Raw genomic sequence first — 26,867 nt, 5'->3', positions numbered from 1 at the left:
TTACCACCAATCCTCGAGCGGTGTTGATACGGGATTTTCCGCCATGCCTTTGCTACCAAGGTGATTGCGGGCGAATCACTCGACAGAGGCCAACATCATTCTGTTTGACGCCTGGCAGAGTCTCCCATCATATCCCATCGAAGCTTTAATGGGGTCCCTTCTTCACCTTTCTTACATACTTTCTCTGGATATACATTCTTCAATTTAGAAAATGCATTATGGCATGCATTGTTTGGGAATAGGCTTGGGTACGGCGAACGATACGGGTTTCTGGCGAGTGTGGTCATTTTTCTTGTTCTTCTTGGGAGGTTGGGGGTGTGGATTGAATCTCACTGTTTCTCGTGAATTTTGAAGCTCAAAAATGCATTATGAACTTGATTGGATCTTGTCTTTTATCTCTTGTCTCTCGTAACGTCATAATAGTAAGTACTAGTATACACAAAATAGTCCCAGACTCAACCGGGCCAGGATCTCCGAGACATCTCCTCCAGTTTTTCTCTTGGCCGCAAGTGCTGCTCCTGTCTTTTTTCTCTCTTCATCTGCCGTGCCTGTGATCGCACCTGGAATCCCTCTTCAACATCCCGCCAACCGCGCATCCAGGCCGTGAGGCCGTCCAAAACAATCTCTCCATCCGTTTCCGTGCCGACGTCTTGGCTAGTTCTCCGGATCGCCCATCGTCGCCGAGCCTCTTGCTGCGATCGATCACGCGCTATGCGACTCATCTTTTGCGTTTCACGCAACCGGTCGATCCAATCTTGAAGTCCGCGCACAGTGCCTTGTATCCCCTCTAGCTCAATCGAATCTTCTACCAGATCCCCTTGTCTGAGAGAAGTTATGAACATCAGCACTGCATATTTCGTTCTTCGAGTACTTCAGATAAAACTCACAATTCTAGTACCTCGTCTTCCAATTCTGCCACTGTGCGCGTCAATCCGCGACACCTCTCTTCAAAGAGGTCTCTTATTTCGCTGGATTCCTTGCGCCGCTTATTTACCTCCTCATTCAAGATAGTAACCTCGCTCATAAGACCTTGTAATTGGGATATCATTTCTTCCTTATTTATACCATCATGATCGCTCTGATCCGGCGCCGTCAGTATTGACTCTTCGGGTTGTGATGTGATATCAGATGCAACCGATCCCGAACGCCCACTTTGACTCCGACTCCGACTCCGCACGATCTCCTGCATCGGCTTCTGCGGGAAATCGCCGAGAATGCGCTCCAGCGCGTCCAGATGGTGATGCATACTTTGCGCACTCTCCTCATCCAAACTGAAAGTTGATGACATGCCTGTGCGGCGAGCAAGTTCTTCAAGGCGCTTTGGCCATGGCATCTGCAGAGTTTCTGTAGTGGAACGATGTTCGGTCCACTCAGTGCCATGGGCTGCAGTCTCCAATCCCGATTGATCGCGGTCATCGAGCGTATCGAACAGGGCGGGCTGCTTTTCGTGGGAGTCGGCATCGCGACGGATGGCTCTTTGGCTGTAGGATATCATCTTGTGTTGAACGAGGAGCTTTTATATGTGCAGATCAGGTTGCCACCACCACACTCCATTCCTATGAAATTGATGTGAACCAGCTGGAGTTGAAGACGGTATGGCTTGGTATGGTTCTCATTCAGCTTCAGCCAGCCATTCCAATCCCACCGGGGCTATTCAGCCAGGGCTATCGATAAGCGATTCTGCGATAACATCGCCCCGCGCTAGCCCATTTCGGTGCTTCTAGATGGTACGGAGTTGCTCACTGTCTTGCTCGCTGAATGGTGAGGCTTTTCTTATAAGAAAGAGTAAAAAAAGTCCAAAGGTTATCTAGTATTTCGCATCTTCCATTGGGAGTATCCTTCCCTACGGAGTACTACCCGCTACGTCTGGTCAGCATTATAGTTGGCACTGGGAGGTCGTCCTCTGCGGCAGCCGGCGCCAGAGCCCCACACTCAATGGACTCATCCCATCTTCATTTTCCCACCGCCAATTCCCTCTGTCACGCGGCTCTATCTGCTCCTTTAGTCACTCCACAGGGTTTCCAGCTGATCATGGCACCTCCGGTAAGACTTATCCTTACACTGCGACTTTCACTGGGGTCATTCCAGGTCAAATTGGCTAATGCTCACCCGGATGACTCAGATCGCCAATATCCCGTCGCTTGAGACGGCGCAAGAGGTCATCTCGAAGTCGAGAAACTCCCAATTTCCCCCGAACCTACTGCCCATTACTGCCTCTATCCCGGCGGATCTTTTGACTCCTACCTTGGCATACCTGAAGATTGCAGAGAAGTGAGTAGTGACAGTCCCTTGCTCACACCTGCGGGGAGCCGCGGGGAAACTCTGGGCTACGACCAATTAACGAGATGATACAGTTCGCGACTATCATTCTTATACGAGAGTGCTGCTACTACCGAGACGATCGGGCGATACAGTTTCGTCGGTGCTGGTGGGTGATATCTCGCGCAAACCCTTTTTACTCTGTACCCATTGACACTGACTCACTCGTCGTTTTCTGCAGACCCCAGAAAGGTACTCAAGACTGGTCCTGGCCATGGCCCCGAGGCCGACCCTCTCCCCTATCTCGAGGAGGAACTCTCCCAATACCGTGTCGCGTCGGTTCCCGGTCTGGTACTTCCGCCTTTGACCGGTGGTGCCATTGGATATGTGGGCTACGACTGTGTCCGATACTTTGAGCCGAAGACCGCCCGACCCATGAAGGATGTTCTGGGAGTGCCAGAGTCATTCTTCATGCTGTTCGACACGATTGTTGCCTTTGACCATTTCTTCCAGACCGTCAAGGTTGTCAGCTATGTCCCCATCCCCGCCAACGACGCCGATATCGAGACCGAATATCGCAAGGGCCAGGCGGCTATCCAGAAAACCATCGAAACTCTGTTGCAGGACCGCACACCCTTGCCCCCGCAGGGTCCTATTAAGCAGAACCAGGAGTACACATCCAACATTGGCCAAGAGGGCTACGAGAACCACGTCAAGAAGTTGAAGGAGCACATCGGCAAGGGCGATATCTTCCAGACCGTCCCCTCACAACGGTTATCCCGGCCCACCACTCTTCACCCTTACAACCTCTTCCGCCATCTCCGTACCGTCAATCCCTCCCCATACCTTTTCTACATCGATTGCCAGGATTTCCAGCTCGTAGGCGCTAGCCCCGAGCTGCTTGTCAAGGAAGACCGAGGTCGCATCATCACTCACCCGATTGCGGGCACTGTGAAACGCGGCAAGACCATGGAGGAGGACACGGCGTTGGCTGACGAGCTGCGTGGCAGTCTGAAGGACCGTGCCGAGCACGTCATGCTTGTCGATTTAGCCCGCAACGACGTAAACCGAGTTTGCGACCCGAACACCACACAAGTGGACCGATTGATGGTTGTCGAGAAGTTTTCCCACGTCCAGCATCTCGTCTCGCAGGTATCCGGTGTACTACGACCAGAAAAAACTCGCTTCGACGCATTCCGATCGATTTTCCCCGCTGGTACGGTCTCCGGTGCGCCAAAGGTGCGCGCCATGCAACTCATTGCTGAGCTGGAGGGTGAGAAGCGCGGTGTCTACGCCGGTGCTGTCGGATACTTTGGATACAATATTTCCAACACCGACGGCTCGAGCGAGGAACCCGGTGCGATGGATACTTGCATTGCACTCCGAACCATGATGGTCAAGGACGGCGTTGCCTATCTCCAGGCTGGTGGTGGTATTGTTTTCGACTCGGACCCATATGACGAGTATATGGAGACAATCAATAAGCTCGGCGCTAACATTGCTTGTATTCGTGGTGCTGAAGAAAAGTATCTGAGCTTGGAGGGTAGCCAGTGAGCACCTGGATAGGAGAAATCCTACGATACAAATTATTTCTAGATTTCAGGGACACTTTTCGGGCATTCTAGCATGATGTTATGGTCAACCATTTTTGACGATTCACGTATTGTTTTTCTCATTGCATTTCGGCTGACGCCCTCGTACATGAGTAGAGAATCAGCAATTAACACTAACAGCTTGGTCGCGAGGCTCTCTATTCAGATCTATCCAGACTTCGGGATGCATAGCCATTCAAATGGAGGGAATGATAAGATCTAAAGCAGCCTCAACATCACCAGAAACTCCAACAGCTCGGTTCTCCTCCTCAAGTTCCCAAGGCACACACCCGGCTGCTTCCTTGCCAATCCGAATCAATCGAAATGTTTTGTTCGGAGACTGAGAGACCAAGTTCTCGTTTGGCCATCGCAGCACACCAGGTGTATTCAGGCCAACTCCAAGTTCAAGCACAACAACCTTTCTAGGTAGACGTGATGATTTCTCATCTTTCTCGTCCTCCAACCCCCGCAAAAACTTCTTCCAAGCGAGCTCTTGGTCTCGAAAGGGTTTAGAGTTGAAATACGTTCCCCCACGAACACAAAGCGTCATCTCCCCACCACAAAGCCGACATTTCGGAATCTTAGACTCATCCATCAAAACCTGAGATTCGGAGTCGATAAACGGCAACGCGGCATCAACAAGAGGATCCGAAAGAACATATGCATCAGGCTGGCATTTATCAAAGCATTGCAAAAAGCGATATTGACCCTGCGGCGTCGCAACAATATCTCCATCAAACCCATTCTTCACGAAGAGACCATCTGCATTCGAAGTGCGGATGAAATGTTTCTTCGGAAATCGCGCCGCGAGATCACGAAGTCTCTCATAGATAGGCGATACCGGCCATTTTCGCACCATGTCTAGATGTAAAAAATAGTAGCCCCATTTCTCGGCGTCACTGCTCCAGCCATTGTATCCCATTACATCGTATAATCGGCGTAGGCCCTTTGAGCGGAATGCGGGGAAGTGTTTTGTGAAGAGGGCGTGGGAGTTGTAGTCCAGTCCTGCTGCGGCAGAGAGTCCGGCTCCTGCTGAGATTACCAGGGTGTCGGCATCTTCTATCCAGGTGCGAGCTTTGATGGTTCCGGCTGTGTGTAGTGACGGTAGACGTGCTGGCATTGACGTTGTTATCGATGTTGATGTTGATGTTGAGCTTAGAGAGCCATTTTCCTCATCAAATTGAGAGTTTTGCAGTGATTGCAACAGATTTTGGTAGATCTTTTGATCTTTCTCCAAGTAAGTATTGAATATGACATCTGTTATGCTGGTCATCGGGTGCTCGAGATGCCATGTTCTGACCGTATCCACAGCAATCCGTGCCGCCATGTCAGAAGGGAAAGCAAAGAGTCCGGTAGAGATGCAGCAGAATGCGACCACTTTGCGTTGGTCTGGGAGAGGCTGCAGCATTTCTGCAGCATCCAGACAAGAACGATAGCACGAGGCTAGCTGATTCTTATGATTGGGCTGGGGCGTCTCGCGGTGACGCAGTTGAGGTCCAACCGTATGAAGAACTCCCGAGGCTGGAAGATGGAATCCCGGTGTAGTTCTGGCTAGCCCTGCAGGCTCGGGGTCTGTCTGCCAATTCATGATAAGGCGACACGCCTGGCGAAGGTGTGGACCGGCAGCCGAATGAATCACATTGTCAATGCAGCGGTGCTCGGGAATGAAGCATCCCAGGAGTCCAGAATTCGCAGCGTTGACGATAGCCGTAACATCTGTCAAGGTGGTGATATCTCCATTCCAGGAGGATAGTCTGAACGGATTTGCATCCTTGATGACTGGATGTTGGAGAGTTACACTTGGAGTAATGGAGGTCGTGGACGTCAATAGAGTGTGGCTGTTTCGATAGGCGATCACTTCATCAATATCCTCATCTATCTCAGGCGGGATTTCGTTGTCTGGATACAGCTTGCAGAGTATCCGACGGAGAGCTTCCAGCTGGTCCCAAGTATCTGAGTCAAGAAGATGTTGCTCCCGTCGTTTGTGTGAGTGTCCACACTGGCAATGGCTGCATGCAGTGTCATCTTCTTTTTGGAGCGAGATGAGATGAAGCAGAGCTCTTTTTAGCTTTGCCGATGCGAATTCGGTGGCCATGATTGATCTGGTAAAAGAAAACGTTCTAGCATGAGGGAAACCCTCATATTGTGACCAATCCGAGTCTATTTAATTGGCATGCCCTAAAGACAGTGTAAACTTGCAAACATGAATGCTTTCCCGCTGTCTGCGCGGTGATTGGTCAATGGTTTGTTTGTCGAATTTGCAACTTAAACAAACAGCCCTTCACAGCCAATCAAATCTCACAATTTTTAGGTGATGACGGAGGACGGAAAGGCTCCGCTGGGCATAGCTAAGCAGCACTTCCACAACACAGCCCCTCCGTAATTCATACTAGCATACTACTAATATTTGTTCGAACTTGACTCATATATTATATTCCTCTCTACAACACCCAATATGCTTAGCTCTCGACCGGTCGTCGCCATTGCAGGAGCTACTGGGCATCTGGGAAGACATGTCGCTTCTGCCTTTCTCTCTCCTTTCTTCCGCGGCAAATTCTCCGACATTATTCTTCTTTCTCGGAAAGAAGCTTCCAGTATTGATGGATTTGAATCAACTACGAACTATACTCTTCGCAAATACGACGAGGACAATCTTGCCAAGGCTCTCGAAGGCGTTCAAGTCCTCGTGAACACGGTCGGGCCGTCGGGCCATTCCTTCAAGGAGAAGCTTCTGCAAGCACTGCCACAAACAGAGGTGCAAATCTATTTCCCCTCTGAATTCGGAGTCGATCATTATGTCCACGATTTTGCACATCTCGAATGGGACCAGAAGAAGAAACATTTTGCTTTGTGCCAACAATTGATTCCGGACATGAAGGTCTGCCGTCTCTTTTGCGGTCTCTTCTTAGAAGACAGTATCGGCCCTTGGTTCGGATTCGACACGAAAAATGGCAAGTACGAAAGCATTGGACCGCCCGATCGTCTAATCTCGTTTACCTCGCTTGGCGATGTCGGAAAAGCAGTCGCTGCGTTGGCTACACTCCCAAGCGATCTAGCTCCGAGCACTATTCATGTTGGTGGTGACACGCGCTCTATCTCGGAGATTGCTTCCATCATGGGAGCTGCTGGGGCCGGAGAGATTGAAGTGACAGAAATAGCGCTTGCTGAATACAAAAAAGAGAAGACAGCCAAGCTGTCTTCCGACCCGGCGGATTACTTGCGGTTCCTGGCGGGAGAGGACAAAATCGACCATACGGATGCAGGTCTCGGTGACGACAATGAGCTGGTCAATCCTCAGCAGTTGCTATGGGAGTGGTCCACTCTTACTGATCTGGCTAAGAGTACAAATGGAAAGCCATGGGAAGATTATGATTGGCCGCCGCAATGATCTCAACGCTAGTTTAGTGATCTCGCCGAGTTCAGCTATACAATAAACACTGGCACTCAATTATGTTTAGAATATTTAGGAAAAGACTTCAGCTTGTATTAAGTTTCATGTCACCTTGGCACCGTGACTTCCGGCCACGTAGTATATCAAAGTCAAAACGCTCTTTTTGGTGATCGCTCACGCTGATCATCGATCTGGCAGGGAATACTACTACTAGATCTACGAACAGAAGAACCATGAATGATGACATCAGTAATTACACCAATTCCATATGTGCTGTCGATAACATGCTGTATTTAGTATGTATCTAAATTTTAAAACCTAGAATTTAAGCATAAACAATTTTACATTGTTGATGTCGACTTTGTAGTATATTTGTTGTTACTGTTACATCTAGATGTAACCTCCCGCCTGCTAGTAAGCCCCGCTAGCCGGGCCGATCAAAAGTCATCAGAATCGACCACGACCTGTGTCGAACGGGTGTCGGGGCTACAATGGCAAGGACTGTGACCGATCCAGCGCTACAGGCCTTCCTTAAGCCTCTGAAGAATGATATCGAAAAGCTGTACAGCTTGTCCTCACGTCTCTCACTCACCTATCGCGAGCTAGCCGCAAGTTCCTCGGAGCTCTTCTCGCCGACAGCGACGACACGCCTGCCCACTGGCCGAGAGAAAGGTCGTTATCTGGCTGTGTATCTGGGTCTGCATTACCTGCGGGTCGCCTTTATCGAGCTACTCGGGGAAGAGCAAGTGGGAAAGCACTCACATGTCCGCCGCACACTCGAGAAGGCCTGGCCTATTGAAGACCGCCTGCGCCGAGACCAAGCCACGTCGCTCTTTGCGTGGATTGGTGATTGTATCGCCGAAGTGATTCACGATGATCTGGCGAATTCCAAGGTCGATGCGCCGTCCGAGGTGGCTATGGGTATCTCCTTCTGTTTTCCCATTAAGTACCGCATCCATCTGCCCCGCCATGGCACATGTCATGTATTAACCCATTTACCAGACAAAAATTCCACAATGAAGCAATTCTCCTACCAACCGGGAAGGGCTTTGCGCTCGGCGCCTCTCTTAATCTACAGCAGGCCCTGTTAGATGGCTACGAGTGCCACACACGGCGCTCGGACGAGGACCCTGCTGAGATGCCTGCCAAACGACAGAAGAAATACTGTCTACCCAAATTGAAAATCACAGTCATGACTAACGATACTATTGCGACTCTTGCATCGCTGGCATATTCCATCCGCGCTTTGCCGAACACGCGGGTGGTCATGGGCCTGATTTGCGGTGCAGGCTGCAACTCTGCCGTGCCCATGAAGCTGGCGGACCTACAAGAAGAAAAGACCCGACATATCCGAGAAAAGGCCCCCGAGGCGGTCAACACAGTAGTCTCAACGGAATGGACTCTTCGGGGTGCAACGGCGCCATTGGAAGAACTTGGGATCGTGACTGACTGGGATAAAGAACTAGACGTTCATTCTGATCGCCCGGGATTCCAGCCATTAGAGTACCTTATTGGAGGGCGGTACATGGGCGAGCTTGTGCGGATAATTTGCTACGAATGGTTTCATAAAACTAAAGCGGTACCGCGGGAGTCGTTGCCAATACAGCTGGTCGAGAGGTTTAAGCTAACGACTGACTTCCTCTCCCTCGTCGTAGCAACAAGCTATTCCGACGACAAACTGGCGAGGAAGCTATCGGAACGAATCCCACCTCCGGAATCGAGCGATTGGGCATGGACACCCGAGTATGCAGGTCATATTCGTTCAGTAGCCGCCGCAGTGCAGGACCGTTCTGCTGCCCTGGTAGCAGCGGCGACACTTGGACTTCTTGCCTGCACGCGGGAAATTCGACTGCAGAATACGGAACTGCTAGACCCACCGACAAAAGCCGGATCGGATGAAGAGGAAGAGTCGTCTGTCACGGCCACTAAGCTCCCTGAGAACGGCACCTCGATACCGGGTTGGAAGAACGGTCCCGAAGAATTGGTCGTGGCCGTCTCTGGGGGTGTGATTCGACATTATCCACACTACAAAGAGACAATACAACGATATATCGACCGCCTTTTGATCAGCGCTGGGCCTCAGAGTGGAGGGAAAAGCATCTTCCTCAGGGAAGCCAATGATGGCGGCATCATTGGTGTAGGAGTTCTAGCCGGAACGGTGGCCGGGGAGATCAACGGCATCATCAGCTCACCCCAAGACGAAGCGGCTAGCCAAATGGGTGCACCTGATATCCCATATTTTGCTACGAAGATGTGAGAAGGCGAAGATATGAGAGACATACCAATGCATCGATAGAATTTGTAAATACATAAGTCCCCGCAAAAAAAACATGATACGAACAAGATCCTCGAAAGGGAATTCATTCAACCAGTATATCTATCGTACAAACCAACCCACCAATAGGAGCTTCAATCGTATAACACGGATATATCAACCTCCTATCTAAACAAAAAGAAATGAAATCATCAATTATCCTGCAAAGGCCTAGCCGGCTAACATTTCAGGTGAGGGAATGGGTTCTGCGCAGCCACCCTCCACGGGGTTCAGTCGGTGCATTGACTAGGCATCCATCAACATAGAACAGAAATATTATGCATTCATTTTCCCTCCAGTGTCATCATATGTTCGTGGAAGCATTTACTGCTGAGTCGCCTGCCATTGCTCGGGGGTATAGCACTTGGGAGTCCAAGCGTGGATAGCAGCAATTTCCTCCTTAAGCGTGGCGTTGACAAGACGGTGACGGGCGAGCATAGTCTTTCCCGCGAACTTCTGCGAAACAATCACGGCTTGGAATGCTTGACCACAGCCACCTATCGAATTGAAAACGGGTTAGTTCGCTTTCGCTCTCTTGTTATTGCTATTACTACTTCTTCTCCAGCAATGGATCCAAAGAGGTAGGTTCTTCATACCTGACAGATCCTCAATCTCGACGTGATCAGCCTGCAGCTCGGAGATCAGCTTCGCCTGCAACGAGTCTGCGGTAATGCCCGAGGTATCAGCCATAGCGGCGTGGACGGCGGAAAATGCACGCGCGGAGAGCGAGGACGGCCGGATAGCGGTATGGGTTGGGCGGAAGAGGTATCGGGTGCCTCTGCTCAGGACAGTGAGGGAGGAGGCGCGGGGAAACATGAAGTTAGGGTGGGGTGTTCGGGGGAGGAAGAGAGGTTTGGCTGGGTCCCGGGCGATTTCTCAATGAGGTTGCCAATCGCGGCGCATTACAAATTCAGGGCTCGGCTGTGGCTGGTGGGCACGTGTGACGCACTGCCATGGTGGATTGGGGGTAACGTGACTATTCCGGGACTCCACTCTACTGTATCAATCAAAATCTGATATCAAATACCATGGGGATCAATACGGAGTACAGAATCAATGATTGACTGGGCCCCGGGGAATCGAAGCCCTGTTCTCCATTAACCAACGTTGCATGCCCGCTAGCGATATACAAATACAGGCAGCTTTACAAAGAACCCAGTGTTATCACCACAAGGGTCAATTCCTACAATATCTTAACAAGAAAATAATCATCTTAAAAGACCATTTGAGAAGTGAGAAGGATATCCTAACGACAAGAACAAGTAGACAAATGAGAAGAGAAGGCGGGGAGAAGGGAATGAGAGATCAACAAATGGGGGATCGGGGTAGACAGGGAAGGTTCAAGAAGTCCAAGTATAAAGCGGTGGACCAAAGGGGTGGGGAGAAAAAGAAAAAGCAAGAGGAGTGTGACAGAGTACTAGTCTTAGTTTGGCTTTCCAATGCAACTAACAGCATGAACTATCCTGGGCGGGTGCAGAGAGGAGACAGAATGAAGGGATTGGGGTAAGGGGCAAGAATATTTGGAGATTAAGCCATAGGAAACCGGTGTGCAGATTTCCGGACTCGGTATGCTCCTAAATAAACCAATGAGAATAAACACGTGGGGTGTGCCAGATCACAGATTTACAGGTCGATCAAGCTGCCGCCATGCTGCTGCTGCTGTTGTTGCCGCTGCGGCTGGGGAGCACCCCACGGGTTGCTGTTAGGCTGCTGCGCCATATAGCCTGTCTGCTGAGGCATGCCGGTAAACTGCTGCCCAAAGAAAGGGTTGGTGCCGGTTTGGTTCGCGTGCAGGCGGTCCAGACCTTGACCGGCAGAATTGACAAATGTGCCAGGTGCTGTATGCTGTGCCGGAATACGGAGTTCTCCAACGTTGCCAAAGGTGTCCTGGCCCTCGCCGGTTGAGAGGAGAGCGTTCAAACGAGCGTGATGAGGGTCTGATGACTGGGGTGGGGTGCTCTTTGGAGGCTGCGGGGCTTGGAAGTTGGCGATAGGGTTGGATTGGGTGGGCTGTTGCATAAGCGGACTGCTTGTTTGATTGAATTGGCCGTACTGGTTGTACTGGTTTGTTGCCCGATCTTCCGCCAGGGTATTGAGAGATGGAGGTCCAGCCTGTTGCGGCTTGTTGAACTGGGATTGCTGAGGTTGTTGTGTACGCATGGCAAAAGGATTGTTGGAGCCCGTGGCCATAGGCTTGAGGGTGTCAGTTGGTTGATTAGAAGACCAAGGGTTGTTGCTGCCGGCCGACTGGTAGTTCTCCTGAGGCTGTTGTGGCTGCTGCTGCTGCTGTTGCGCGAACATATCTCCCGGTCCACCATAAGGATTGTTGGTGTTGAATGCCGTATGCTGCGGCTGCAGGGCCGCCTGGGGTTGCAAAAAGTTGTTCTGGGGTTGTCCATACTGGTTCTGATCGAAGCCGGTGGGCTGTTGGTAACCATTGCCGTAGGGGTTCATGCCTGTAGGCTGATTCTGGAATCCAGTCGGCTGCGCATATTGATTGTTGAGGAAACCGGTCGTCATAGGCTGCTGAGCGTTGATGGGGTTGCCGAACCAGTCCACGGCACTCTGCTGCTGATAGCCTTGATTGAAGCCAGTTGGCTGCACCTGAGTGGGAGTGTCGTCAAAGAGCGCGTGGGCATTATTGTCCTCCAACTCGCGCTTCCGCAATTCCTCTTCTTCTTGGCTGAGCTTGATGGCCTTGGCGAGGTCTTCATCATTGTCAATACCAGCTTCCTTGGCGCGTCGCCTCCGTTCCTCCTCGGCTTCCGCCTTGCTGGCCTCGATTGCAAGTCGGTATTCGGTATCGTCCTCATCATCGGGGTTACGTTTCCGTCGCTCCCGGCGCGGCGGCTCGTTACCAAATCCCCCCTCCGCTTCCTCCTTGTTCATCGAGACCACTAACCCGGGTCTTCCAAAGCTTGCGATCGGATCGTTCGCTACGGAGTCGGTCTTCATCCAGAACCAACGCAGTCAGTTCCTTTGCCGCGACACGAACTTTAGTTGAATTAGCATCTAACCCTGTATCTTGATTCGCGGAAGTTTACTTACCGTTCTGACCCACGTCGCGTCCCTCCTCGTCAACGTATTGGAACTCGCGCAGTGTCTTGATGATGTACACATTCTTGCGCGCCCAGGTAACCACCAACTCCGAGCCTTCGTGCAGACAATAATCCAAGACCTTCAACGATTTGAGTACGTGTCGCCAGTTCTTGCCTTTGTCATTGAGACGCTTGTCGATCATGTCCATAATCTCGTAGAACTCGTTCGGGCTAGATATAAGTCAAGTTAGACACGATGCCCCCCTCCCTAGAACAGATTGCATGTCGAATCTTACCTCCCAAAGGTCATGGCGGCGATCTCGGACATGTCGGTACCCGTCGGGCCCCATGGATCATTGCTGGTTGCTAGAAGACCATTGCCGTTAGCTTATCTGTTGCGATTGGCCGTTGCGCAGCCATTGTTATCGGTGCATGACATGGCCAACAGGCGCCGCTAGCCCTTTCAAATAACGGCGACAAGAGGCGACTGTCAGGGCGACACCGGCTGCGGTGTTTCTTGATTTCTGATCTCAAGCAGAGAGGACCCTAACGTACCATTTCGGACCTTCACCTGGACTGATGAATAGCCCTTTGTAACGTTTTTGACGCTGCGTACTACCTTCGACATGGTGGCAGGATAGTCGCGATCTTCGCAGAAGGTAAGGGGAGGGAGGGGTCGGAGTCGCGATAGGAGAGCCGATCAGATGGTTCCGGGGGGCTATAACTGGGAGGGCCCTTGTTGCCAAGCTCTTACAGCCCACTCTGTCACCTTACTCCGGATGGCGGCCCAAGGCTGTAGTCGGGAAACGTGTCTGTACAGACGGAGTGTGAGGCCTGTAGAAATGATGAGTCGGCGGACCAGCCACTGCGAGGGGGAGATGAAAGAATTGGGCGCTTGGGTGGAAATGGCAAAAGAGAGATGGGGAGAGTCGAGGAGAGGGGACTGTGGCTAGTGGCTGGAACGGGGGGACACACAGCCTTGGCAATGACGAGGCGGGTGAGCGCCGATCTGAGGGTCCAACAGGAAACATGCACACAGCACGGTACATAGTTACTGGCGATATACTACCTTCGATAAAGCGGACTATAAATCGTTTTTAAATGAGCTGGACCATGGTGGATCTGGGAGATATTTGTTATGGTATTCATGATTCTATCGGTCCATGCCCGGGTTTTCCGGCTGTCACAATACATAGCGGAAACGACACTAACGGTAGTCTACCTAGTAGTAAAAATCAAAACTTGAATTGGAATACCCAGAAGGTACTACAAGTAGTACTATGTACATAGAGTCTAGTAGTACTACTATAAGCACACTTTTGCCAGCATAAATTCAAGTTACTACTACTAGCGTAGAAGAGTCCCATGTGGATCTAAAGGGTCCCTGTCGAACCCGTTCGGGCAATGGAAGACCACCGCCACAATTGTGGCAATGGGCCGCGTCAGACTTATAGGCAGCCGCCAAATTTTCTTGGGCGACTAGGTATTTAATTGCATAAGCCAGTTACATGGGTTTAAACAAATTCAGCTCCGTGTCCGTTCCATCTATACCCTATCGTGAGAGCAGCTTTCAAGGTCGAAGCATAAGATACCTAATAGGCGGGCAAGTATGATTCTATTGGATATTGGTAGTACATCTCTTTTGTATAGTATACTTCGTATGCAACGAATAGTGGTATATACTAGTTCGACCGGCTCCAATATACTAAGTACCATTGGCAGTACCAACAAGGTCCTCTCCAATACCAATGCGCCGAGGACAGTCGGTTCCGTAGCTAAGCATTTTATTAGACCCTTGTAACCTCATTTGCTCTAAACGAGCACCTTCTCGGCGGCGGAGACTAATTTTTGTTAGTGACAAGCTTCTACATCGGAGAGAAACATCCCTACCGTTCAGACCGATGTTGTCGGGTTCCACGAAAGCCTCCTTCACCTTGCCGTTCTCCACCAGCAATGCATAACGCTTGCTGCGGTTGTTACCGAAGATGGCGGCGCTGTCGAAGCTCAGGTCAAGAGCCTCGGTGAACTGGCCGGACGGGTCGCCTAGGAAGCGGACCTAAAAAGAATGCTAGTGAGCGATAATGCTAAGGGTGAATTGAAGAGAAAGTATCACATACACCAGACTTGGCCTGGGGATCAAGGGAGTCGGCCCACGCCTTGGTTCTATAGAGTTTGCGAATCAGTGTGCCATCCGCGGGGAATGTTATCCGGCGCAGGGCGGCGCGTCTCCGGAGCTTACACAAAGGGGTCGTTCACGGCCACCACGAAGACCGGACCGGCTTCCTTGAGCTTGGGGTGATTGATGTAACCGGGGATGTGGCTGGCCGAGCAGGCGGGGCCTGGTCGCGCGAAGGTGGTTAACTCGAGGTCCCTAGTTTTCCAAACGGAGTGGTTCTTTCCAATTCCGGTGTGACCTACTGAATGCTGCCGGGACACCGACGATGACACCCTTGCCTGAAAGCTCCTTGGCGAGGTTGACCTTGTTACCGGGGGGAGTTCTCAACCAGGTCAATGTTGGGGATGGCGTCGCCCTTTTGAACGAAGGCGGGTGCGGTGCTGTGGAAGGGCGCGACACCGGCGCGAGGGACACGAGTAGCGAGACGACGAGCAGCGAACATGGTGAATGAATTGGATTGTCAATTAAGAGAGGGAAGATGGTGTAGAGTGAAGTAGGGAGGGAGGAGGGAGCAAAAGAGGTGAGGTTTGAGCTGTGAGGTTGACTTGAGCTCTTCAGCAATTTCGTCATGGGCGGAAGGAGCGACGATCGTCATTTACCGTGGAGGGGCCCTTCGGCTTTCCATCTTTCTTCGACAATCCACAACCCCAGAGGATCCCCCAGAGATCTCCAGATTCAAGTTCCTTCAAATTATGCTTTCTTTGGGGTCTGGGGTGTTTCGCCAATTCAATCGCACTCCTGGTCGGGTACTCTTATCTACCATGACCACTTATGGAGTCGGCTGAAAAAAAGACCGAGACACTCCCGATGGTTCGAATTCCTCAGGGATACCAACGGGTCCCTGTTTCTCACCACCTGGTGTATGTCAAAATGAGTGATGATGATCATGATGATTATCGTGACAATAGTTTCTGACTACAGTACACTCGTGTATACCGCCCAAAATTCATTTCCACCGCCAACCACCAACTGCCAACTCAGCCAGTGGACCTGAACACGCCGATGGTAAACGCACACCCACGAGGAGGCCCACCGATCCCAGCGCGGTGGAGCCTTTGTGCTCCCCTCAAACCATGTCTTAACGCTTTCTCTTGGCGAGAAATATTTTTTTTCCCTTTTCCACACCTACAAGGAGTACGAGTACAGCTGCGAGTCCGAGAGCTAGCCATGCAGGCTTCCCTCCTCCCCCCCCTCCACCCCAATGCGCACTGACATGTTAAGCACGTCTGGACTTTCTTTGATCATTGTGGTGCAGACTGCAGACTATCTGCGTCTGCGTATCTGGGGGAATGTAGGAGTCCAGCCCTGCATTCAGCATGCAAGTAGAGAGGAGGAGGCGGGAGGTGGAGGAGAAAATGATATAATGTCAGCATAATAGAAGAGAAATGTTCCCAAGCAGTCTCCATGGATCAAATTAAATATATCAAAAGATAAAACAAAATATTACAATATTACAATATTACAATATTATAATATTATAATAATAATGCCGTGAACATAACTCAAGTGCCCAATCGAAGGTACCTCCCTATACCGCGCAGGGCCATTCCCACTAGTAGGTAACTTTGGTACACCCGCTGTACTCGAGTCGACCGCCCCCCCTCCCACTTCCCCCAATTCTCTTTTACATAGAGAAACTCTTCTTCTCAGCCCACCTTGCCCCAGCGACCTGCTGTTTTTCTTTCTTTTTTCTTTTGGCTTCGATCCCGGTCACCTTCCTCCCGTCGAATCGCACACTTCTTCATAGCAGCCCGGCCCCCGGGTTCTGCCTGACCTGCTTTGCCCGGCCTGCCGAGATTCGTTCAATCGACCCTTCTAGGCCATGGAGGGTCAACAGCCTCAGCCCCCAGCGAGTGGGAACTCCTCCGACTTTGTGAGTCTCAAGATCCCTAACCCTGTCGTTCAGGCTAACAGTATGTGTAGGTGCGCAAGCTATACAAGTAAGTTCTCTATTCGCCTCCCTCGCCGACTTTTCATCCGCGCACCTGCCCTCCCCACCGCGCGACCGTTGAGAGTTGAGATCTCGACTAGATGTTGACTCTTCATATAGAATGTTGGAGGATCCTTCCTACGCGTCGATCGTACGCTGGGGTGATGAGGGGGACAGTTTTGTCGTCTTGGAGGTAATGCGCCTATCTTGTCGTACGGTCGCACCGGTTGAACTGACTTGGGCATCCAGTGCGAGAAATTCACCAAGACCATCCTGCCCAAACACTTCAAGCATAGCAACTTTGCCAGCTTCGTGCGCCAGCTGAACAAATACGATTTCCACAAAGTTCGCCAGAATAACGAAGAGAACGGCCAGTCACCGTACGGCCAAAATGTATGATGTCTCCTCAAGATCCTTCGCGCCTTGCGCACTTCCGCCCGTTCGCCTCAAAGTGATTCTTACGTTGGCTCACACACTTTTCTCTCCTAGGCCTGGGAATTTAAACATCCCGAGTTTCGTGCCAACAGCAAGGACTCTCTCGACAACATCCGTCGTAAAGCCCCGGCTCCTCGCAAGCAAACCCAGAACAATGACGATTCCGCTCCAACTCAACAGATTGACCTGCTCAACCAACAGATTCTCGCACAGCAACAACAGATCCAACATCTTTCGGATCGTTATGCCCAGCTTACAGTGGACCATCAACTGATGCTACAAGAGGTCATGCGTGTACAGAAAACAGTGTTGAACCACGAGAACGTTATTCACCAAGTGATGAACTACTTGCTTACGGTGGATGCGCGTCAACGACGGGATAGCAAAGCTGTTACATTCCAAGCGCAGGGTTCAACAATGAGTCCGTCTCAAGTTGGTGCTGTGGACGACGAGCCCTCTTCGCCCCTCCAACAAGCCTCGAAACTCTTGAGTGACATGAACGCGGAAATCCAATTCAACCTTTCTGGCGTGGATGCGAATGACCCGCAGAAGGCCGCTGCCGCAGCAGCAGCCGCCGTCGCTGCCGGTGTCGCACCAGTAGCCACCCCGGCAATGGATGCCGCCCGCAATGGAGCTGTTCGTCCACCCACGACCGGGGCCCCTACTCCGATGGTATACCAAAATAAGATTGGTGGTGATCTGGAGCAGGTGGTTTATCCCGTTGGTGCAACGAATGGAATCGACCCTATGTATAGTGAGCATGTCAATAATGTGCCATATCCAATGCCGACAACCAAAGCCGAAGAAACCGAAGTCCGCCGGCAATACCCCGACAACCGGAAGAAGAGCACCAATGTCGATCCTGGTTGGGTTCGTAGCCCACAGATTCTTTTGGTTGAAGATGATGCGACTTGCCGGCAAATTGGTGGAAAGTTCCTTTTCTCTTTCAACTGTGTAATTGACACTGCGGTATGTTAAGCTTATCTTGCTCCTAGCTAGGGTATTTGGAACTAATAGCAAGCAGCTGGATGGGTTGGAGGCCGTCAACAAGATTCAGGATGGCCAGAAGTACGATCTCATCCTGATGGATATCATCATGCCCAATTTGGATGGTGTCTCAGCTTGCCACCTCATCCGCCAATTTGACAGGACCCCTATTATCGCCATGACCTCCAATATCCGGAGTGATGATATCCAGCTTTACTTTCAACATGGTAAGCACATTGATGCTTTTCTTCTCATCTCTATCCTTGTTTCTAACACGGATTTACTATAGGCATGGATGATGTTCTACCGAAACCATTCACCCGAAAAAGTTTACTCGGTATGCTCGAGAAGCATCTCGTGCATCTCAAGACCATGGCCCAGGGGGTTGAGGCACCCCAGCCTCCTACGGTTACCATGGCCCCCCAACCTTCCGCCACTCAATCAATCAAGGAGGACAGCTCCCCTGGTCAATCCCCTGCCGGCTCTATAAACAACTGGCAATCACCGGGACAATTCCAGGGCATGCAGACCGTTCCACCAACCATGCCGACGGTGCAAGGGCAGTATGTGGCTGCAGCTGGCGCTGCGCCACCAGCCGCCGCATATACTGTTGATCAAAACGGAGTCCAATACCCTGCACCTGCAGTCGCGGTACCTTCATCCGGTCCTCCAACTCGCCCACCCCATCGAAGACAAATGTCCGACATGTCTAGTGCCGCCGCCGATGGCCAAAACATGGCTAAACGCCAACGCATGTACGCCCCGCCGCAACAACCTATGATGGCCGTGCAAGCCGGACGGCCTGGCTAAGACACAATTGTTTCTCGTATCCTTCCTGCTCCTCACACCTCCGCCTGTCTATTACCTCACGATTCCCACTGTCTATAACGAGATCTCAATCGTATATCTCCCACATCCTCACTTTTTTTTGGCTGTATTGTCTTGGTTACGGTCTTCCCCTTACAGGTCATGGCGTTTCTTTGATTTCCCTTGTTAAGTTGCCGGCAGAGTGGGTGGCGAATTTTGTGCGTTTTCACGCGTCAGCTCTTTGATATACCTTACGGGCGAAATTGTTTTGTCAGGTACATATTTTTTACAACCTGTTTTTTTCTTCTTTCATTTTTTTGCCGCTCTGGGCGATGTCCTTGGGGGCCAAATTGCATGGATGTTTTCGCTCCCGTTCCTTGGGTAGAATGGGGGTTGGGACAGGGAATTGTCTGGATGTACTCATCATCACTTTGAACAATCCAACTGTTTCGCGTCTCCATCGTAACCCAATGACTGGGAACCCCACTAGAACCGAACAGCGGACAAACCCGCTGATCGTCCCCTCTGTAGTATGTATATCATTTTTAGCTTGAGAATCTAAACCGGTGGTCTAGACCATCGATCGAATTGTCTCCTTGATGCGCAGCTTTCGCGCGAAATCGCGTCGTCTCCCTGGATAACCCGGGGAAAGTAAAGGAGTTTTACTTATCCAATGGGTTTTTTTCCGGTCGAGGGATTATAGAGCAACGAAAAACAAGAAACTGCCACGAATTCCTTGTAGAACCGGTTCACCTGCTTGATTTTCTCTTGAAGGATCCGAATGGTTCCTGCGCATCGGCGAGGGTCTAGACCGCGTCGACCCCCCACATCCGTTTAACCTGCGGCAGGTGAATATTTTTAGCAGCTACGAGTATGTTATGGGCATGGATTGTCCTTTAGCCTGATCTGCTGATGATCGGCCTACCCTAAGTATGTACCTATGCATGTAATGAATCTGCGCTATCCCTATTTGCTGGAATGCAGGCCTCTACGAGTATGTATTCCGAATGCCAAGCTTGTTTGGTAGGAGTCGACCGCGAGGAGGTGTATCCTTTCTGGCATTATAATAAAATTAAAGCAATAAATAAATAAAAATATGTTCTTTCTCTCTCAGACTCGAGACTTGTGTGGACTCGGATGATACAGCCATACTATATGGTACCTGCTACCATAGGGCACAGTTAACTAAGGAACAATACAGGGGTTGCCGTTAACAGGGCAAAGACCGCAAAACAAGTAGATATATCATATATGGAAACCTGCAAAGAAAATCCAAACCTTTTCTCTTCATTTCGTCTCCTACTCGGTCTCTCTAAAAGATTCCAATTTTATGGATCATCAGTCAAGTCGGTCTATTTGCTGCGGCTTGCAGGTCCAGGGCGGTCAGCCAGGTCCCGTGACCCAGGTGAATAAAATAGTGCAAACTATGCAAACACATCAACAGTGGGAGTCATTCCGCGGCTGGCGGGGGTTTTTTGTGCCCTTCTTTGTTAGCGCCAGCATTCTTGTACGTCTTCATCGCGAGCTCTTTCGGTGCTGTTAAGATCACATCCACTGACCAGCTTCAAGATCCTTGAAAAATGGGTCCGAAACAAAAGGGAGGCGGCTCCAAATCACGGGGCAATGCGACGGAGGAAGTCGAAGAGACCCTGCAGGCTGTGGTAGGTCTTCTCGCTGAGCAAGATGGGAGGGTAGCTACCTATTTGCTGCCTTCTTACTTACACCCGATCGAAACATAGATAGTTGCTAATAGTTATGGTCGAATAGGTCCTCGCGGATACCTTTGAAACTCGATTTGAGCCCTTCACTCTTGACAAGCCCCGGGTATGTGGGCCCGTGCCTGCAGCATATTGAAATCGCATATGCTGACGAAGTTGAATGAAATAGTGTCTCCTACCGCTAGCCAACACTCCCTTAATCGAATATACCCTGGAATTTCTTGCCAACGCCGGTGTAGAGGATGTCTTCCTCTACGCAGGCGCTCATTCCGATCAGTTAGAGAAATACATCAAGTACGATGACTCGAGTTTGGATTGGAGCTTAAAGAAAGGGACTAACTATATGATTCTAGTGCCTCGAAATGGAAAGCTTCGTCCTCGCCCTTCAAGCAATTATCCTTTCTCAAATCCGTGTCGAGTTCGGTTGGGGAAGTAATGCGAGACTTGGATTCCAAGCACCTCATCACAGGAGATTTCCTCGTCGTCAGCGGCGATGTCATCAGCAACCTGCCCATCGAAGCCGCCCTGACAAAGCATCGGGCTCGCCGTGAAGCCGACAAAAACGCGATCATGACTATGGTTCTACGGGAAGCCGGACGAAACCATCGCACCAAGTCCACCTCAATCTCTCCAGTCTTTGTGATCGACCCGACCAAAGACCGTTGCCTTCACTACGAAGAGATCGACCACCAGTCCGAGGAAAGCCATGCTCGTTTGAACATCGATGCCGAGATTCTTCTGACACATGCCGAGCTTGATATCCGGCAAGACTTGATCGATTGCAGCATTGATATCTGCACACCAGACGTTCTGGGCCTCTGGTCTGATAGTTTCGACTACCAAAGTCCGCGGAAGCATTACCTGTTCGGTGTGCTGAAGGACTATGAGCTGAACGGCAAAACAATCCACACACACATCATCAAGGATGCTTATGCTGGTCGAGTCCGTAACTTGAAAGCATATGATTCTATCAGCAAGGACATTATCTCCCGTTGGACTTATCCTCTGTGCCCCGACACCAACTTGCTTCCCGGGCACACTTATGATCTGCGTAAGGGCAGTTTGTACCAAGAGCAGGGCGTGTTTCTTGCCCGATCCTGCGTTATTGGGCGTCGCACGGTCATTGGACGCGGCACTAGCATCGGTGACCGAACAACAGTTCATTCTACTACTCTGGGCCGCAACTGTAAGATCGGACGAAATGTTAGGCTGGAGGGAGCTTATATCTGGGACAATGTTGTTGTCGGCGACGGTTCTGATATTCGTGGCGCGATCATCGCAGATGGCGTCGTCATTGGCAAGAATTGTACCGTCGAGTCCGGCGCTCTCCTGTCATACGGTGTCAAGATTGCCGACAGCGTTAAGGTGGGCAGTGGAAAACGAATCTCCAGATCAAAGCGTGATGGCAGCGCAGCTCCCACTGAGGTGAAGGTGGTCGGTGAAGGCGGAGAGGGATATGAGTTCATCCAAGGCGAGTATGAAGATGAAGATCCGGATGACGTTAGTGTCGCATCCTCTGGGCTCGGTATGTTCGAATTCTTTCCAGATGGCAGTTATAGAGACGGTGCTAACAATTTCCTAGTGTATCGCATGCCGGGACTCTCGCTCTCCTCTGCCTCAATCTCCACATTGTCATCCGAATTATCGGAAGGCTCCTGGGGACGGTCTGCCCGAAGCAGTTTCTCTGATGGCACGGAGCGAGACGACAATTTCAACGCCGATGCAACAGGCAGTGTCCTTGAGAGTCTGCGTGAGGGTGTCTCTGCCGACGTGGTACAGCTGGAGCTGGTTAGTTTGCGTATGACTGCCAATGCCTCGGACACTCAGGTTCGCCGGGCGATCGTCAGTTCATTCATGCAATACATTGAGGAGCTCATGGCCAAGGGCAATGGCGCCAGTCAAGCCATCCACCAGGTCTTCTCGCAGTACACCGAGGTCGTGGACCGAACTTTGTTCGATCGGAATAAGGATGACAAGAAAGATCAGGTTGATCTACTACTTCAGCTCCAGCAGGACTTGATCAGTAGGGAGAAGGGTGATACTGTCCTTCTGTTTACGGCGAAGGAGTTATATGAGCTTGAGCTGGTCGACGAAGAAGCATACGAGCAGTGGTGGAATGATGAGCGGTCCAGTGAGAGCGAGGAGATGAAGAAGGTGCGCGGTCAGGCACAGCAGTTTGTGCAATGGTTGGCCGATGCAGAGGAAGAAGAAAGCAGTGAGGAGGAAGAGAGCGACGAGGAGTAGTACTAGTCATGTTACTACTACTGGTATTCACCGATCGATTGCCATATTTTATACCACGGCACAATCTCGCATTAGACCTAAAAGATTTCAGTTGACAACGAATTCCATGATTATGAGTGCAATATGAGTACAGGATGGTCGCCAGTGTGTGTCGTTCGGTAGTGACTAACGGTGTGGTAGTGGACTGATGGGTGTACGTGATGTTTCAGGCATCCAACGGGATCTCCCGCAGACCTTGCGGATCACTTTGGAATCAACCACCTCTAAAGGAACTGCATTCTGGCACTGGCACTGACACTGGCAGACATGAACTAGACTGGTCCACCTGTGTTCCATACCGTAAACCAGTGAATCAGTGAGTCAGAACAATCAGGCTTCACCCTGTTGAGAGATACTTCTGCCGGGATTATTTATCATCGCCCCCCCTTCTTCCCCACTCCCCCTCCGAACCGCCACTCGAACCGCTCAATTTTCCCGGTGACGTTTGGCTCACCACCCTTTTTTCAACCCTCTTCAACCCGGCTACCTGCCACCCATTTCCATCACGCCTCCCTCTACACGGAAGAGAAAGGCAGCCGAGGCGGCGATTACGGACGACCAGCCTCTCCCCGAATCCGCCACCAAGGCTGCCCATACCGGAAACGCCACCCTTGTCGGTCGCTCGCGCAAGCCTAAGCCTAAGCCCGCTTCGACGGGTCCCGCGACCACCTGCCCCCAGTCCACCGAGTCGGGCAGTTCTGCGAGTTCCACCTGTCAGAAGAAAAGAGAGCTCGCGACCCCCGCGACTACTGAAGCCAGCATGGACTCCGACGACGATTTCATGAGCGATGTCTCCAGTCAGGACGACTTCTTGGACATGCAGGGGAGTGATGATGAGAGTCTAGGTGAAGGTACGTATCTGACTGAGACTTGGTCTGAGGAACTTCCCCTCGATCTAAGAGGGATTCCACCCTGATTACATTCCTCTCGATGCCATGTCATCAACTAACCTCTTTTCTCCCAATAATAGACTTTGGTGATTTAGATACCGGCTTCTCCGACGACAAGGACCTTCTCAAGCAGAAGAGGAAACCATACGAGGTCGAATTCAAAGTTCTCAACCCCCCCAGAAATCGAACGCGAACAGCTTGTACAAATTAACGAGGTTTCCGCTATCCTTGGCCTACCACCAGAGTCGGCCGCAATCCTCATGCGGTTTGGTCGATGGAAGCAGGAGAAACTGATCGAGGGGTACATGGAGCACCCGGAGGAGACATTAGAAGAAGCTGGGTTAGGAACCAACTTTGAAGTCACGGCGAAAACGGAGGTCGTTCCAGGTTTCAGCTGTGAGATTTGTTGTGAGGATGGCGATGACCTCGAGTCGTATGCGATGCGCTGCGGGCACCGGTTTTGTGTCGACTGCTACCGGCACTATCTTGGACAGAAGATTAAGGAAGAAGGAGAAGCCGCGCGGATTCAATGTCCCGGAAACAAATGTCATCGCATCGTCGATTCGAGGTCACTTGATCTGCTTGTTACGGACGAGCTCAAGGACCGGTAAGAGTCACCACCCCCCAGTTTCGAATAGAGACATGGTTAGCTAACATGCATCTCATCAATAGCTATCGCACACTCCTCACGCGAACCTATGTCGACGATAAAGATAACCTACGATGGTGCCCGGCACCAAACTGCGAGTATGCGGTCGACTGCGCAGTGAAAACCCGCGACCTTCGACGCATAGTCCCAACCGTCCGGTGCATATGTAAACATGAATTCTGTTTCGGCTGCTCGGTCGCCGATCATCAGCCCACCCCGTGTACACTGGTCAAGATGTGGCTCCAAAAATGCGAGGACGACTCCGAGACTGCCAACTGGATATCAGCCAACACCAAAGAGTGCCCCAGATGCGTATCTACGATTGAAAAGAATGGCGGTTGCAATCATATGACCTGCCGTAAGTGCAAGCACGAGTTCTGCTGGATGTGCATGGGTCTCTGGTCTGAACATGGCACCAGTTGGTACAACTGCAACCGCTTCGAAGAAAAGTCTGGGCATGATGCCCGCAGTGCCCAGGCTAAGTCGCGTGCGTCTTTGGAGCGATATCTTCATTACTACAACCGCTATGCGAACCACGAGCAATCGGCAAAGCTGGATAAGGACCTCTACCTCAAGACCGAGAAGAAGATGACTAGCCTGCAATCACAATCCGGACTATCCTGGATCGAGGTTCAGTTCCTCGACACAGCATCCCAAGCACTGCAGCAGTGCCGTCAGACCTTGAAGTGGACATACGCCTTTGCGTTTTACCTCGCGCGAAATAACATCGCGACAATCTTTGAGGATAATCAGGCGGACCTGGAGATGGCCGTGGAGGGTCTCAGTGAGATGTTCGAGAAACCCGTTTCGGAACTCGCTGAACTGAAGGTGGATATTCTGGATAAAACCGCCTATTGCAATAAGCGCCGGGTCATCCTATTGAGCGACACTGCAGAGAATTTGAAGAATGGTAAGTCATATATACGTCGTTGTATCTCTTCACGATCATGGAAGAACTTTGTGCTAATATTCCCCAGGAGAATGGTCGTTCAATGTCGAGTGGTAGCGATACCTCCCCAGTCCTGATAAGACGATCTCAGATGATAATTTGACGACGTGAACGAACTTTTTTCCGACTCTCCCTCTCCCATTCGTACCAATTACCTACCCATCTTTTCACCTACCTACTCATGTGGGTAGGCAGACATCTCCGCTTCCCAACACCACCCCTTTAACCAATCTTCGCATCCTTCTAATTTTGCCCTCATGACGCATAAGCCCCAGTGGAGTCGTCCAGTTTGAGCAAAGAGCGCATTGAACCCTTTCTTTCTTCCTGAATTAAACGCATTGAAATGACCCAGCATGTTCTGACAGATTTTTTTGTGTTCCCATCTATTTATTGCTTCTCGAGGCTGCGGCGCCGAGGTGTTGAGACTTTTTTTTGTAGGGATTACCATGGCCAACAAGCAGTGCCCTCTATATTTTCATAACGAAGTAGCGATTTTCTTCTGAACCCATCATTTTCTTTGGCATACTATGATCTCGTGAAACTACTACCGCTACTGGCATTGACTGTAACGATCTTTAACGATGTCTATCTTCCTATTACTAGTAGCAGCCCTGGAGTACATACATGCCCCCGAGGCCGTATAGGGAAATGTGTAGAAAGTTGAATACGATGCCTGTTCCATTGTACCCTATCCTATTTTTCCAGATACTCCCCGTATTTGACCGCCTCGTTCTGATCCATCCACTGCTCCCAGAGCCCCTTCTGTTGCACAGGTGGAATCATGCCATTTACGCGCCAATTGTCTGCGGGGTGCTCGTAGATATTGTACTCCCACTTGACTCCCTTGGGTGCCAAAACCGGCTCCACGATCTTATTGACACTATCGATGAAACCCAGCCGGACCTCTTCGTTGGGAAAAGAGCGGGCTGCGTGATCGAGGACGAAGAAGACTGTATTTGGGGGTGTTTTTCCTCCACTGTAAAAAGTGCCAATGCGGTTTTCGTGGAAGAAGACGTTGACTAAGAACGCGGGAATCCCTAATTTGACGTAATTGTCCGTAATGGCTTGGGCTAGTGTGTCTTTGTCTGCTTTGGAGAGTGTGTCTGGCGTTACTTCGAAGGCCCAGCGAGGCATTTTGGAAAGATTGCACCAGGGCTGCTTTGAGCAAGAACGGGGTGATAAGACTTGGATGTTGCAAGATTTAGTAGAATTGAAATCATGAATTTGAACCGACCTTTATATCCTTCCTGCTGAATTCTTCTTGTGGAGACTATGATTACTTCTAGGCCGAGTCAGCCGAGGACCGATGTCTTTCGATTTGATTAATCAACAAAGTGTTTGTGTCAGAATGTGTTGGGTTGTTGACGCATCCATACATGCGGTCACTGTTGAACATAAAACCTCGGCTGAAGATCTAGTACATTCAAAAAGACATAAGAGGCCAAGCAT

General features: G+C 50.8%; 13 protein-coding genes across 13 annotated transcripts; 7 read left to right on the top strand and 6 right to left on the bottom strand.

The window, feature by feature from the left end:
* Positions 1–455: 455 nt before the first annotated feature.
* Positions 456–1,495, bottom strand: N7481_009902 (uncharacterized protein; the record flags this gene model as incomplete). Its single annotated transcript, XM_057269121.1, has 2 exons — positions 456–822; positions 888–1,495. The coding sequence occupies 2 exons, from the start codon at positions 1,493–1,495 to the stop codon at positions 456–458; spliced, it is 975 nt and encodes a 324-aa protein (XP_057119798.1).
* A 440-nt stretch (positions 1,496–1,935) lies between these two features.
* Positions 1,936–3,813, top strand: trpE (anthranilate synthase TRP2; the record flags this gene model as incomplete). The annotated part of the gene is made up of 4 exons (XM_057269120.1): positions 1,936–2,043; positions 2,123–2,271; positions 2,355–2,428; positions 2,501–3,813. The coding sequence occupies 4 exons, from the start codon at positions 1,936–1,938 to the stop codon at positions 3,811–3,813; spliced, it is 1,644 nt and encodes a 547-aa protein (XP_057119797.1).
* Positions 3,814–4,047: 234 nt separating this feature from the next.
* Positions 4,048–5,946, bottom strand: N7481_009900 (uncharacterized protein; the record flags this gene model as incomplete). Its single annotated transcript, XM_057269119.1, has 1 exon — positions 4,048–5,946. The coding sequence occupies one exon, from the start codon at positions 5,944–5,946 to the stop codon at positions 4,048–4,050; it is 1,899 nt and encodes a 632-aa protein (XP_057119796.1).
* Positions 5,947–6,306: 360 nt separating this feature from the next.
* Positions 6,307–7,239, top strand: N7481_009899 (isoflavone reductase family protein; the record flags this gene model as incomplete). The annotated part of the gene is made up of 1 exon (XM_057269118.1): positions 6,307–7,239. The coding sequence occupies one exon, from the start codon at positions 6,307–6,309 to the stop codon at positions 7,237–7,239; it is 933 nt and encodes a 310-aa protein (XP_057119795.1).
* A 494-nt stretch (positions 7,240–7,733) lies between these two features.
* N7481_009898 (hexokinase family protein) lies at positions 7,734–9,499 on the top strand (the record flags this gene model as incomplete). The annotated part of the gene is made up of 2 exons (XM_057269117.1): positions 7,734–8,188; positions 8,245–9,499. 2 exons carry the CDS (start codon positions 7,734–7,736, stop codon positions 9,497–9,499), a joined length of 1,710 nt encoding a protein of 569 aa, XP_057119794.1.
* Positions 9,500–9,880: 381 nt separating this feature from the next.
* Positions 9,881–10,372, bottom strand: N7481_009897 (uncharacterized protein; the record flags this gene model as incomplete). The annotated part of the gene is made up of 2 exons (XM_057269116.1): positions 9,881–10,053; positions 10,153–10,372. 2 exons carry the CDS (start codon positions 10,370–10,372, stop codon positions 9,881–9,883), a joined length of 393 nt encoding a protein of 130 aa, XP_057119793.1.
* An 807-nt stretch (positions 10,373–11,179) lies between these two features.
* N7481_009896 (epsin) lies at positions 11,180–13,222 on the bottom strand (the record flags this gene model as incomplete). The annotated part of the gene is made up of 5 exons (XM_057269115.1): positions 11,180–12,436; positions 12,459–12,550; positions 12,605–12,825; positions 12,891–12,960; positions 13,150–13,222. 5 exons carry the CDS (start codon positions 13,220–13,222, stop codon positions 11,180–11,182), a joined length of 1,713 nt encoding a protein of 570 aa, XP_057119792.1.
* A 1,184-nt stretch (positions 13,223–14,406) lies between these two features.
* On the bottom strand, positions 14,407–15,212 carry N7481_009895 (peroxiredoxin family protein; the record flags this gene model as incomplete). Its single annotated transcript, XM_057269114.1, has 5 exons — positions 14,407–14,435; positions 14,485–14,650; positions 14,712–14,757; positions 14,834–14,965; positions 15,082–15,212. 5 exons carry the CDS (start codon positions 15,210–15,212, stop codon positions 14,407–14,409), a joined length of 504 nt encoding a protein of 167 aa, XP_057119791.1.
* Positions 15,213–16,592: 1,380 nt separating this feature from the next.
* On the top strand, positions 16,593–18,932 carry skn7 (uncharacterized protein; the record flags this gene model as incomplete). The annotated part of the gene is made up of 7 exons (XM_057269113.1): positions 16,593–16,643; positions 16,694–16,710; positions 16,821–16,893; positions 16,950–17,093; positions 17,190–18,104; positions 18,160–18,349; positions 18,412–18,932. 7 exons carry the CDS (start codon positions 16,593–16,595, stop codon positions 18,930–18,932), a joined length of 1,911 nt encoding a protein of 636 aa, XP_057119790.1.
* A 2,150-nt stretch (positions 18,933–21,082) lies between these two features.
* Positions 21,083–22,891, top strand: N7481_009893 (translation initiation factor eIF2B catalytic subunit epsilon; the record flags this gene model as incomplete). Its single annotated transcript, XM_057269112.1, has 1 exon — positions 21,083–22,891. One exon carries the CDS (start codon positions 21,083–21,085, stop codon positions 22,889–22,891), a length of 1,809 nt encoding a protein of 602 aa, XP_057119789.1.
* Positions 22,892–23,091: 200 nt separating this feature from the next.
* Positions 23,092–24,431, top strand: N7481_009892 (uncharacterized protein; the record flags this gene model as incomplete). Its single annotated transcript, XM_057269111.1, has 3 exons — positions 23,092–23,246; positions 23,459–23,781; positions 24,001–24,431. The coding sequence occupies 3 exons, from the start codon at positions 23,092–23,094 to the stop codon at positions 24,429–24,431; spliced, it is 909 nt and encodes a 302-aa protein (XP_057119788.1).
* Positions 24,432–24,475: 44 nt separating this feature from the next.
* N7481_009891 (uncharacterized protein) lies at positions 24,476–25,495 on the top strand (the record flags this gene model as incomplete). The annotated part of the gene is made up of 1 exon (XM_057269110.1): positions 24,476–25,495. The coding sequence occupies one exon, from the start codon at positions 24,476–24,478 to the stop codon at positions 25,493–25,495; it is 1,020 nt and encodes a 339-aa protein (XP_057119787.1).
* A 616-nt stretch (positions 25,496–26,111) lies between these two features.
* N7481_009890 (uncharacterized protein) lies at positions 26,112–26,552 on the bottom strand (the record flags this gene model as incomplete). Its single annotated transcript, XM_057269109.1, has 1 exon — positions 26,112–26,552. One exon carries the CDS (start codon positions 26,550–26,552, stop codon positions 26,112–26,114), a length of 441 nt encoding a protein of 146 aa, XP_057119786.1.
* Positions 26,553–26,867: the final 315 nt, after the last annotated feature.

Source organism: Penicillium waksmanii, assembly GCF_028829765.1.
Source record: "Penicillium waksmanii strain IBT 27052 chromosome Unknown utg000008l:1.0-5622682.0:1.0-5626561.0, whole genome shotgun sequence".
Taxonomy (NCBI): Eukaryota; Fungi; Ascomycota; class Eurotiomycetes; order Eurotiales; family Aspergillaceae; genus Penicillium; species Penicillium waksmanii.
Note: the sequence above shows the minus strand (reverse complement) of the source record. Positions and strands in the feature narration are given on the sequence as shown.